Below are 13,819 nucleotides of genomic sequence, written 5' to 3'. Positions count from 1 at the left end.
ACGTATTTTTACCCTTTCAACTTTTTTTGCCAAGTAAGGTCAGCCTGGTTAGGACTTTGCCTGCTGCTGTCTTTGTCATCACTCAGGTAATATTACAGATCAACAGTAAGCACATCATCTGGTAGCAGATGCCCACAGTACAATTCTGGATAAACCCAAATACCATCCTCGTTCTTTATTTTATGAGCTTTGGAAATCAAATAATGTGAGGAAGTGGGTATTTATTTCTACAGGGTGGTCGGAAATTCCCATTATGGAGGGTAGTGAAAACAGATCATTTTGAATAGGAACCCATGTCTGGAATCATATCATTTCTGTTCTACAACAGTTTCAATTCAGATGTGTACCTCGTCAATGTCTGCTTAGGGCAAGAGAAACGTCTCAGAGTTCCCTGTCCTGGTGTGCAACAGGGTAGACACGGATGACGTGTACTATGTCAAATGATCCCCAGATGTCATTTATTGTCTGCTTTGCTGTGAGACCGAGTCAATACCTGTGCATCACCAATAGAGGAAGCATGGTGCAGTAAACGTTTTGCGGAATACACAGACATGCTCCTTTTGTATGGCGAAGCTGGAGGTAACGGAAGAGCTGCTAGTCAGCTGTATCACGAATGTTTTCCACACCGTCACACTCCATCGCACAAACTGTTTGCCCAAGTTACACAACATCTACGAGAAATGGGTACCTTCCCCATGAGGAGGCAGGACTGTGATGCTCCACGGTGATGCTGCACTCCCAAATTTGAAGGTGGTGTACTGCGTCGCTTTGAAGATAGCCCGTCAATGAGTTAGTGAGCAATTGCGCATGCAATGGCTGTTAGACACAGTATTGTCTTGGACGTCCTGCATGAGCAACAATTACATCCATACCACTTACAAAGGGTACACGCTATGGGTCCAGCAGACTTTCCACAATGCGTTGCCTTCTGCACATGGTTCCTGCACCGTTGCATCGACGCGCCACTATTTCCACATTGAGTTCTCTTCGCAGACGAATGTAGGTTCACAAGGGATTGTGTTCTGAATGTTTGAAATAGCCATGTCTGGGCGGACAAAAACCCTCATGCCATGCATGTTCAGGGATTTCAAGACAGGTTTGGAATTAACATTTGGGCAGGTATTCTGGACGGTCATGTGATTGGACCATACCTTCTTCCATCCAAGCTCACAGGTCCCGCGTACTTAGTCCGCCTACGACACGTACTGGACCTGTTATTGGAACCTGTGCCATTGAATGTCCATCAGGAAATGTGGTTTCAGCATGATGGAGCACCACCTCACTTTTCACTGGCTGTCCAGAGACATCTCAACACACGTATGGTGAAAGATGGATAGGCCTTGGTGGTCCAACCACGTGGCCGCCACGATCGCCGGATTTAACCTCTGTGGACTACTTCTTGTGGGGTCATATGAAGAGCCTTATTTATGAGACACCTGTAGAGACGGGGGAAGATCTGCTGGCACGAGTTCTAGCTGCTGCACAAGACATTGAAGAGACACCAGGTGTGATGGAGAGCGTGTACCAGAACATGCTTCGGAGGTACAATTTGTGTAACAACATTAGTGGTCGCCACATCGAGCCGCTGTTGTAAGGCATCGGTACGTTGCACGTGGTGCCGTAGATGCTGGGTTCTTGTTGTTGTTGATTAATGGAAACCATAAGGTGTAAGTTGCAATGCAAATGCGTAAGTAATAACGGAACGAGTCAGTATTCTTTTCAAATGGATTTCAACAATTGTACTGGGTTGTGCTTAAGTACATTCCTCATGTGGGTGAGGATGAGATAATCGTCTGCATTGAAACTGTCATAGAGTGGAAATGATAAGTTTCTGGACATGGGTTCCTATTAGAAATGTTCTGTACTCACTACACTCTACATGTCCTAGAAGTTTGTAACTGGAATTTCCGACCCCCCTGTATATTTGCTGCTTAGAGTAGCTATCTGGTTTAAGTGTCAGCAACTGTACCTTCTCGGCATAGGTGGCTGCTGAGGCGGCAGTATTTAGGTTTTGAAACTACACATAACATTTCGTGCGCATGTCACTGTCTTCAGGTTCTGCACAAAGTCCATCTACATTACACACAGCTCAAAGTTTTGAAGATGCTGCTTGTGTAAAACTTGTTCCAATTTGTTCCACTTTTATTTTACATACTGTTTTCTTGACTGGAATACTCTCTTTCAAATTCTGAAGGTGGCAGGGGTAAAATACAGGGAGCAAAAGGCTATTTACAATTTGTACAGAAACCAGATGGCTGTTATAAGAGTCGAGGGACATGAAAGGGAAGCAGTGGTTGGGAAGGGAGTAAGACAGGGTTGTATCCTATCCCTGATGTTATTCAATCTTTATATTGAGCAAGCAGTAAAGGAAACAAAAGAAAAATTCGGAGTAGGTATTAAAATCCATGGAGAAGTCATAAAAACTTTGAGGTTTGCCGATGACATTGTAATTCTGTCAGAGACAGCAAAGGACTTGGAAGAGCAGTTGAACGGAATGGATAGTGTCTTGAAGGGAGGATATAAGATGAACATCAACAGAAGCAAAACGAGGTTAATGGAATGTAGTCGAATTAAGTCGGGTGATGCTGAGGGAATTAGATTAGGAAATGAGACACTTAAAGTAGTAAAGGAGTTTTGCTATTTGGGGAGCAAAATAACTGATGATGGTCAAAGTAGAGAGGATATAAAATGTAGACTGGCAATGGCAAGGAAAGCGTTTCTTAAGAAGAGAAATTTGTTAACATCGAGTATAGATTTAAGTGTCCAGGAAGTTGTTTCTGAAAGTATTTGTATGGAGTGTAGCCATGTATGGAAATGAAACATGGACGATAAATAGTTTGGACAAGAAGAGAACAGAAGCTTTTGAAATGTGGTGCTACAGAAGAATGCTGAAGATTAGATGGGTAGATCACGTAACTAATGAGGAGGTATTGAATAGGATTGGGGAGAGGAGAAATTTGTGGCAAAACTTGACTAGAAGAAGGGATCGGTTGGTAGGACATGTTCTGAGGCATCAAGCGATCACCAATTTAGTATTGGAGGGCAGCGTGGAGGGTAAAAACCGTAGAGGGAGACCAAGAGATGAATACACGAAGCAGATTCAAAAGGATGTAGGTTGCAGTAGGTACTGGGAGATGAAGAAGCTTGCACAGGATAGAGTAGCATGGAGAGCTGCATCAAACCAGTCTCAGGACTGAAGACCACAACAACAAGAAACTGTTTTCTTCTTGTATTCTTACCTTTCCTGGAAGTGTAAGACTGGATACAGTAGGACCTACAGTGGAAATGCTAACACTCAAAGTATCAAGAACTTCAAACTTGGGAATATAAACATCTGCACTGTGTTCTTCAGTTTCACATGTGGCTGATGGTGATCATTCAGGTGGGTTGTCACTAAATTTATTCTTGCAGTGAGTGTAGCAATTTCTGCACAGTGAATGTGGTGCTAATACTGTTACCTGAAGACCAAGATATTTCTACAGTACCTCTGACAGATTTGCAACAACTGTGGAGTGTTTTTCACTTTCCTTAAACACCACCTTCTTGTGTGTTTCTCATAGTCCACACACCTCAGTGACACTGTATCTAACAAAAAGTTCAAACCAAACACAAAACTTGATGCAGAATGGTTTATGTGCAAGTTCTCACTCATTTGTTGTAAACAGAAGAGTACTGGAAACAGTTGCCAACATGCATATTTTACACTAGAAATTTAGTGATGCGAAATATGCAGAATGTTGAAGGATTTTTAACACGCACACAAAAAAATATTGCCCACTGTGTTTTCAGTGAGTACTAACATAGTAACCAAACAATATTTTGTGTAATTCTCAAAAGTTTTCAGAAAGGGGTTTTTGAATAAATAATTTGTAAAAACTGCAATTTTTTACATTTTTAGTAATAAATATTTACGTAATACAGATATCTGGAGCAGAGAAGATAGTGTTTATAATTACATGAGTAGTATCTGCTAATATGACAGAAAAGATAAAATTCTGTGGCTTTCGAAATTAGAAAAAAAATTTTTAAGTGACAAAAATTTTCATCTTGAATTTGTTAGTTAACAGAAACCCATAAGTGTGCAGGTGTCAACGAAATTTGAACTCACTAATAGGGAGCTTTAATGCAGAACATCTGCCAGGTCTCCAGTACCTTTGGTTTATTACTTAAATTTCAAAATATACATTTTTCAAAGGGCCGTACCGTTTACAGAAATTAAGATAAAATGAAAATAGTTTATTTTTTAACACTTACAATATAGAGGTCTAACATATGTTTTCCAGAGAAATTCATGACCACGAGTTGACATGACCTGTATGATTTGAAATGAAATCACCCCTTACAGTATATTTGCTTCCTGATTTATTGCTGTAAGGGGAGAAGCTAGGCAACAACGATCACCATAGCAACCACAAATATTTTTAAACAATATAATATTAGTTACACTCTCTCCAGAAAATGAACTGTTTCATGCAATAGAGAGTAAATAGTCATTGAAATATTAAACAAGTGATGTGGAATGTTTTTCCAATCTCCTGAATAACTGATAAATCACGATTTGTCCTCTGTCAGAAATAAGTGATTCAGATGCTATAAATGTTCTTCAAAGATAAGTTGTAGGTTTGTATTGCCGTATGCTTTCTTCCATTTATCCGGAACCCAAACTAAGCTTCCACAGGTTCTACTTCACCAGTTTATCGATTCTGCAATCATGAATTATTAAACTAATGGTTCAGAAGTATTCACACTTGTCAGCACATGCCTTTTTGGAATTGAAATTGTTCAGTTATTTGTAATGTCTGGTGGTATTTCACTATTTCGCCTATCTCACATTTATTGTTCACCAGATGGTGTAATTTGCCTGGTTCTCCCAAGGATGTTTTATTGTACAACTCTTTATTGCAATAATGAAATTTATGCTAAGTATGTTTTGTAAATTGCATTTTGTTTGATGATGCGTGGCTACAGTAGCCCGAAGAATTACCTATGTGCTTTACATACATGATTCTGATATGTTTGATATTAACTTACAAGTGAACTTTTGTATCAGATTTATAACTTACTTGACATCATTACGAATAAGTCTGTGTAGGGTCTATTGAAGAACCAACTTGTACTGAGTATCTGGACAGTTCTAGTTGTGTAATGAAATTCTCCTGGTACACCTCATTGCTGCATAAAGAGTTGTGTGGTGTGGTTCGAGAATTGTCCCTTGTTTATAACACACTATGTGTAAGACATTTCTCTGAATACCTATTACGACTAGTGGGGCAACTGTAGTGTCTGTCTGACAGATAATTTATTGTAACACATATCATCCATAATCTGGTTTTCCATGATGTGTGGGGTGTTTTCCAGTTATTTGCCTTATTATTGCAAGATGCCAAACATGCTCATGTGCAGCTGATTCCACATTCAAAAGCAGACATTACGGACAAGGGAATGATAAAGCTTAGGTATTTCATGATCAACCAGTATACAGTCATGTATAGTATTCTGCAATAAATGGTCCCTCCCCCCTCCCACACACACCCCCTCCCTCTCCTCCACCTCCATCGCCTCCTTACCCCCTCCCTCCTTACCCCCTCCCTCCTTACCCCCCTCTCCCTCCTTACCCCCTCTCCCTCCTTACCCCCCCTCCCTCCTTACCCCCCCCTCCCTCCTTACCCCCCCTCCCTCCTTAGCCCCCCCTCCCTCCTTAGCCCCCCCCTCCCTCCTTAGCCCCCCCCTCCCTCCTTAGCCCCCCCTCCCTCCTTACCCCCCCTCCCTCCTTACCCCCCCCTCCCTCCTTACCCCCCCTCTCTCCTTACCCACCCTCCCTCCTTACCCACCCTCCCTCCTTACCCACCCTGCCTCCTTACCCCCCTCCCTCCTTACCCACCCTCCCTCCTTACCCCCCTCCCTCCTTACCCACCCTCCCTCCCTCTCTCCCTCCTTACCCACCCTCCCTCCCTCCCTCCCTCCTTACCCCCCTCTCTCCCTCCTTCCTTACCTCCCTCCCTCCCTCCTTCGCCCCTCCCTCCCTCCTTCGCCCCTCCCTCCCTCCTTCGCCCCTCCCTCCCTCCTTCGCCCCTCCCTCCCTCCTTCGCCCCTCCCTCCCTCCTTCGCCCCTCCCTCCCTCATAACTCCCCCTCCCTTCCCCCCTCTCCCCTTTCTCCCCCCTCTACTCTCTTCCCCCCTCTCCCCACTTCCATCGAGCTACGGAGCCCCTTGACGATGTATCCCACAGTCGGAGATGAAACATTGGGAATTGACACAGAATTCAACCGACCACGGACGCAACGGACATGATATTTCGGCCGTGAAAGTCTACATTTTAGTATCAAAAAAGATCAACATTGTACGTGGAAAGCTTAGCTTCTCTTGCAGCTTATTAATCTTTGAGACCAATATTATAAGTGAAACCTTTAGTTTTCTTGTACCAAAACTATGTACATTAATTTAAACGATTAACTTTCCCTATGTGTGTATACGTGCTACTTACAGCGATATTGCTATTGTCTGACTACACCATGAAAATATGCAGTGTACATGTTGCTGCGCATCAAAGATCTTTCCATAACATGTTTTATTATTTTTATTGAGTTCCATATTTTTAGAACCGGGAAATTCTATGCCGGTGTATAATCATAGGATTGATAAGTTTTACAGTTCTGAGGAAAAGTATACTGTCACTTAACGTGGGAAAAGTATATTTTCATCCAGGAGAAAGTGCATTTTTAACCTTGAAATCTGGAAAAACTCCGAGATTTTTTTTTTTTCTTATCCGCGTATACACTCTCCCTCCCCTCTCCCCCGCTCGCACTTGCACACCCCGTATCACCCACTGCCCTGATACTTCACAATATACATGTACAGAATGCTACTTGTCCTATTCAGTCCATGATGTTAATGCGTGTGCCGTTGGTTTGACATTCCCAATTTTTGTATTGTGTTTATAAGGAATCAGCATATTTACTATAATCTTTGTACTCTGTTGTTGTTTTTAAATCCTATTTTATAGTAAGATGCTATCTAAAATTTTATACGGAAATGTAGAAATATTTTTTCATTCCTACTTTTTTAATTTTTGCAGCTACATGATAAGGATGAAGCTCACCAGCGAGATGTATCTGAGCTGAGGTCTAAATTGGATGCTTTAGAAGCTGAATTGAAACAACACCATGAAGTGAATACAGATGCGGAACACAAATATAAGGTGATCACTGTGCTTGTTTTATGGGTGTTTATTGGTCATGTGCGAACTATCTTAATCGCTCGCTCTGTTTCTTGCAGTTTCAACTTGATACTTCTTCTTGTGAATTTATATTATTTTAAAACATACAAAATAGTTTAATGCATTTGTCAATTTATGGTAGATTGTTGTGGCTCAATTGCTCTGTCATGTACTTAAAGAAAAATATTTTAACAGATGTAAAAGTTGAAGTTGGTAGATCTCTTGGTGTACTGGTTGCTGGGGTTATTTTGTGTAGTACTCAACCATTCCCCCCTCCCCGCTCCCCCCACCCCACCCCACCCCTCCACCCCACCCCAAAAATTAACATGATCAAGAAATTTCTCATGGTCAGTTGTCAGCAGGATCATTACCTGTTACAGCAGATGTGTTCATTTCTTCCACATTGGTGTGAATTATTGGTAGATCATTTCTTGCTGCATTAACTCACTTTGTACTTGCTGGATCGTAAATATGCTCTGAAGTCAGATTCATAATGTAAGACTCTTGTATTCATTTTATCTGTAACTGTAGATTATTCTCTGGACAAGCAGTTTTTAATTCTTAGATTCTAGGCCATGATTTTATAACTGTGCAAACCCCTTTAGGAAAGTGTAATATACCATAAACCCATAATGTCTATAGAGGAGAATATGCTGTCATCGTTACGTTAGTTCACAAAGGATTGAATTTACTTGTACTGATAATACACATTCATGTAGGCCTGTGGTTGCCAATCTTTCTGAAACAATTGCCTGTGGATGGGATCGGAAATTGACCAAAATACCAACAAAATTTGGCACCCATCAAAATTTTAAATAAAGAGAATCATATTTGTAAAGTGATGAATGATAAATAATACTTTGTTAACATACAAGCAAATAAACCTCACCACTTTTTTCTAGAGTTTCTTTACTAAACCAACAAAAAGAGACAATTAGACAATTTATTTATCATAGGTCTAACAATGTGTTTTTTGTATTTTGTGTAGTGTTTGCCGAAGCGCGCAGTAAGACACATTCAAAATTTGTTTGGCCCCTTTAGCTCAGTCAACAAAGATAAAAAAAAAGATTGAACAGACAAAAAGAGGGTTGTTGCAAATCTTTGTACACTGTGAGGAGGTAGCATCATGAACAGCATGCTAAAAATGCCCACCAGAAGGCGTGAGCGTGGGAACACTTATTAAGTCACTTTTTAAGTTTTCTTGAGTAACTGAAAAACCACTGTGTCTAGTAAAAATGTTTCACTGTGCAAAATTAAACTACATTAAATTTCCCACAGAAAAGGTCCTACTTATTTTTTTCTCCAGAAGTATTATTTTCTGCATTGCAGGTGACGGAAAATCGCAGATTATTAAAAACAGTGTTTCAATGGTGTAATATTACTGTTTACTGTTGAATGAAGTTGGTTGAGAACAAATATTAAATGTGTGTACCTTGTCTAAGTGCATTAGAGCTGTATTATTGGATAAATTGTCTTTTAGGGATGTAACAGGGTGAAGAGGGCAGGGAGGGAGTGTAGAAGTGCAAGGGAAGGTAGGTCGCCATATCGTGGTTATACAGTTCCCTCCTTAGTAAGCCTGCAAACTGAATAGAAAGTAGGTGATTTCCCACTCTGTCAACCCCACTACATCACAAGGAACAACTACTGGGCGCTCCAAAAAAGTTACACGGTCCTCTGCAATGTACTTTACGAATCCCTGCAAGATGTGGGCAGACATGCCCGGGGGTGTGCATTAACACTACATGGAATACAGATATGAGTTACTAACAACACTAATGCAAGAAACTCGTGGATAGAATGTATGTAAATCTCTGCTCACTGTCCTACATTGCTAGAGGAGAAATTCATTCTTAGCTCTCCCAACATATAAAGAGGCCCAGAGGCTTAAACTGGCTCTCACAGCTACAGAAGTAGGTCACCAAGTTGTTATGGAACAGCCCAAGTCAAGCAGTACATTACAGCAAATTACTGTTCTAGAACTGAACTTGCTTAGTCCCATTGCACCGGACATATTTGCACTCACCTCTGAGGATACATTGTGGATGTGTGGTAAGTGGTCCCAATCAGTCTAGCCCACTCTACAAGTGCCATCACTTCCTGAATGGAGATTTATGTAATCTACCTGTAACACATTAGTAGTGAGAGAACTGCAGTAGCTCAGAGAACAGACTGCAGTTAAGATGCAATTATTTTTTATGGAAAGTTCTCAGGGTTTCCATCTTGGTGAAAGTTTTGAGGTGATGTAGGGCAGTGAATTTTTAATTTTACTTGGTGCATTGTTTCTCGTAATGGATGCTTAAGCACCCCACAGGGCCTGTAAATAACTAAAATGAGCAACCATAAAATAAACCTAAATACAATTTTGAACATGGCCGATAATGCAGCAACCCTAGACGAAATTTATAATATTACTTGAAAATACAGCTCTTCGGTTGCACAGGTAAAAATTTCCAACTTTACCTAAGTTTCAACTGCTCTAAGGCAGCCTTCATCAGAAGTAAAAAATTTTTACATTACGTAGAGTAAATAGTTATGAAATGGTTTAGAGCAACAGTGCTCACGTTAAAGATAAAAATATATTTGTACATTATAAAATATTCCTAGGAATGCAACTTGATTAAGATGCGACCTTCCTAGGAATATTTTATAATGTACAAATATAATGGAAGGAAACATTCCACGTGGGAAAAATTATATATAAAAACAAAGATGAGGTGACTTACCGAACAAAAGCGCTGGCAGGTCGATAGACACACAAACAAACACAAACATACACACAAAATTCTAGCTTTCGCAACCAATGGTTGCCTCGTCAGGAAAGAGGGAAGGAGAAGGAAAGACAAAAGGATATGGGTTTTAAGGGAGAGGGTAAGGAGTCATTCCAATCCCGGGAGCGGAAAGACTTACCTTAGGGGGAAAAAGGACAGGTATACACTCGCACACACACACATATCCATCCACACATACACAGACACAAGCAGACATTTGTAAAGGCAAAGAGTTTGGGCAAACTCTTTGCCTTTACAAATGTCTGCTTGCGTCTGTGTATGTGTGGACGGACATGCGCGCGTGTGCGAGTGTATACCCGTCCCTTTCCCCCCCAAGGCAAGTCCCTCCGCTCCCGGGACCGGAATGACTCCTCACCCTCTCCCCCAAAACCCATATCCTTTCGTCTTTCCCTCTCCTTCCCTCTTTCCTGACGAGGCAACCATTGGTTGCGAAAGCTAGAATTTTGTGTGTATGTTTGTGTTTGTTTGTGTGTCTATCGACCTGCCAGCGCTTTTGTTCGGTAAGTTTCATCATCTTTCTTTTTTTATATATATATATATATATATATATATATATATAGTTGTGGTGACTTACCGAACAAAAGCGCTGGCAGGTCGATAGACACACAAACATACACACTTTGCCACGAAGAAAAATGATCCTACTCCTAATGATCCGACTCCTCAAGACACCGTCCAAATTGAACCCTGCCTGGAACAGTTCCGTCCTCCGTCACAGCGGGACCCACCTCCTCTTCCTCAAAATCACCCTCTCCAAACCTTCCAGGAATTTCTGACTTCCAGCCTTGCATCTCAATCCTTCTTAAAAAACCTTAATCCTACACCCAACATCACCACTGCTGAAGCCCAGGCTATCCGTGATCTGAAGGCTGACCGATCCATCGTCATTCTTCCGGCGGACAAGGGTTCCACGACCGTGGTACTTGATCGTCGGGAGTATGTGGCTGAGGGACTGCGTCAGCTTTCAGACAACACCACATACAAAGTTTGCCAAGGTAACCCCATTCCCGATGTCCAGGCGGAGCTTCAAGGAATCCTCAGAAACTTAGGCCCCCTGCAAAACCTTTCACCTGACTCCATCAACCTCCTGACCCCACCGACACCCCGCACCCCTACCTTCTACCTTCTTCCTAAAATCCACAAACCCAATCATCCCGGCCGCCCCATTGTAGCTGGTTACCAAGCCCCCACAGAGCGTATCTCTGCCTACGTAGATCAACACCTTCAACCCATTACATGCAGTCTCCCATCCTTCATCAAGGACACCAACCACTTCCTTGAACGCCTGGAATCCTTACCCAATCTGTTACCCCCGGAAACCATCCTTGTAACCATTGATGCCACGTCCTTATACACAAATATTCCGCACGTCCAGGGCCTCGCTGCGATGGAGCATTTCCTTTCACGCCGATCACCTGCCACCCTACCTAAAACCTCTTTCCTCATCACCTTAGCCAGCTTCATCCTGACCCACAACTTCTTCACTTTTGAGGGCCAGACATACCAACAATTAAAGGGAACAGCCATGGGCACCAGGATGGCCCCCTCGTACGCCAACCTATTCATGGGTCGCTTAGAGGAAGCCTTCTTGGTTACCCAAGTCTGCCAACCCAAAGTTTGGTACAGATTTATTGATGACATCTTCATGATCTGGACTCACAGTGAAGAAGAACTCCAGAATTTCCTCTCAAACCTTAACTCCTTTGGTTCCATCAGTTTCACCTGGTCCTACTCCAAATCCCATGCTACTTTCCTTGACGTTGACCTCCACCTGTCCAATGGCCAACTTCACACGTCCGGAGGGATTGGAATGACTCCTTACCCTCTCCCTTAAAACCCATATCCTTTTGTCTTTCCTTCTCCTTCCCTCTTTCCTGACGAGGCAACCATTGGTTGCGAAAGCTAGAATTTTGTGTGTATGTTTGTGCTTGTTTGTGTGTCTATCGACCTGCCAGCGCTTTTGTTCGGTAAGTCACCTCATCTTTGTTTTTATATATAATTTATAATGTACAAATATATTTTTATCTTTAACGTGAGCACTGTTGCTCTAAACCATTTCATAACTATTTACTCTATGTAATGTAAAATTTTTTTACTTCTGATGAAGGCTACCTTAGAGCAGTTGAAACCTAGGTAAAGTTGGAAAGTTTTACCTGTGCAACCGAAGAGCTGTATTTTCAAGTAATATTATAATCCTAAATATGTTACTTGCAGTCTCCTTGTCCACTTTTTAGCTAGCTGTGCCTGGAATACAAATTCCTACGCCCTATTTTGAAGGGCGTGAGGAAGTTATGACAGAAAATTGCTCCTCAAAGTTCCATTTTCTATAAATTCATTTTCAGCAACAAATTGTTCAAATAATTCAATGTACAGTTTAGCTTGCTTAGAAGTGGTAGGTTTCAATACTCTGCTCATCACATGCATTTAGGACAAGCCTGATGCACAAACCATGCTAGACCAAAATGATAGACACATTTAATTATTTGCAGTTCATGAAAAAGGTGAATTTCTAGCAGTTCCATAAACAGCACAATGCACTCCATCATGAAACTCGGCAGTGGCTTGGTATCTGATAAAGACATACATTGTTGACAAGTTTTTGAGCAATGAAACCCACGAGGCAGCTCCAGAGTTGCTTATGTATTCTCTATGCAATCAGGAGAAGACCACAAAATGGAACTACCATCTCTAAAATGCTCATGCACGTGCTCAGTGCTCTAAAAGTGCTCTCTTGGAATACTAACTTACTAATAACTTTGCCAGTTGGGATTATATCAACACTAATTTTTGCTATTGTAGATCAATGTGTAAGGAAGATTTCATTTTAAGTTTATTTTTATATCTTAATATAGCCGGTAAGATTTTTTTAAAATGGTACTTTAGGTGGTCTTTATCGTCAGAACTGTCCATTCTGTCATTACTTTATGATTGTTAAATCAATTCAAATTTTCTGACATTTGGAGGGTTGCAATCATTTTCTATACCTAAAATGGTGCTGTAATCTCTTTATTCTAGCTTATGTATAAGTAGTGGATAATCTATTTTTCTAACTTTTTAGTCCAAAATTTACATTGCCATTAAAAACTTGAAAATTTCAACATTATGTTTTACATTAAATTACACTTATTATAAAAATTTCAACCCAGTATCTCTTAACTCTGCCAAATGTAAAATTTCAGAAAATAGTGTTTTCTGGGGCAACTGCATACCTGATGTTCAAACTCTGTATTCCTCACTTTTACATACTTCTACACCATACTACTAACAAAATTTATAATTACATCACTATCAAAATTTTATGTTATGCAGTTGTGTAATCCATGTCAGCAACAAGAACACAAAGAGTGCGCTTGGCTCGACCTTGGGGCTGAATTGAAGAAGAGTAGGGGTAGTCCCTCTCTCTCCATCTAACCAGCAAACTGTTGCTAAGCAGCTAAGGCACTTGATTACCCACAATACCACAAATTTCAATTAGCTCTACAGTATGAGACTTGTTGAAACATCACAATGTCTCAGTACTGCCATCAAACTGGAAAGCCAAAAGCTTTTTATCACTAGTACATGCTCGGAAAATCTACATTTATTTATGATTGTAATGGAAATGAAGTGGAGGTGAGTGGCTGCTAGGTGGCCAAATGAAATTCTGTGAAATGAGAAAATACAACACACTGATCAAATTAATAGTGGATAATTTGTGTTAGAAAATGTTTGCAAGTGGGATGAATACATGTAATTAAAGATTGCAAGTCATGGAAATGTCCAGAGGTGGCCATTGTTGTTGTTGTTGTTGTTGTTACTACTACTATTACTATTA

General features: G+C 41.0%; 1 protein-coding gene across 1 annotated transcript in view; it reads left to right on the top strand.

The window, feature by feature from the left end:
* The window catches only part of LOC124805437 (protein phosphatase 1 regulatory subunit 21), a 218,962-nt gene that overhangs the window by 62,200 nt on the left and 142,943 nt on the right, over positions 1 to 13,819 (top strand). Inside the window, exon 4 of the mRNA XM_047266002.1 lies at positions 7,076 to 7,198. Within this exon, the coding sequence (XP_047121958.1) occupies positions 7,076 to 7,198 (123 nt within the window). The remainder of the gene's footprint in view (positions 1 to 7,075; positions 7,199 to 13,819) is intronic.

This window comes from Schistocerca piceifrons, chromosome 1 (assembly GCF_021461385.2).
Source record: "Schistocerca piceifrons isolate TAMUIC-IGC-003096 chromosome 1, iqSchPice1.1, whole genome shotgun sequence".
NCBI classification, from domain to species: domain Eukaryota; kingdom Metazoa; phylum Arthropoda; class Insecta; order Orthoptera; family Acrididae; genus Schistocerca; species Schistocerca piceifrons.
Note: the sequence above shows the minus strand (reverse complement) of the source record. Positions and strands in the feature narration are given on the sequence as shown.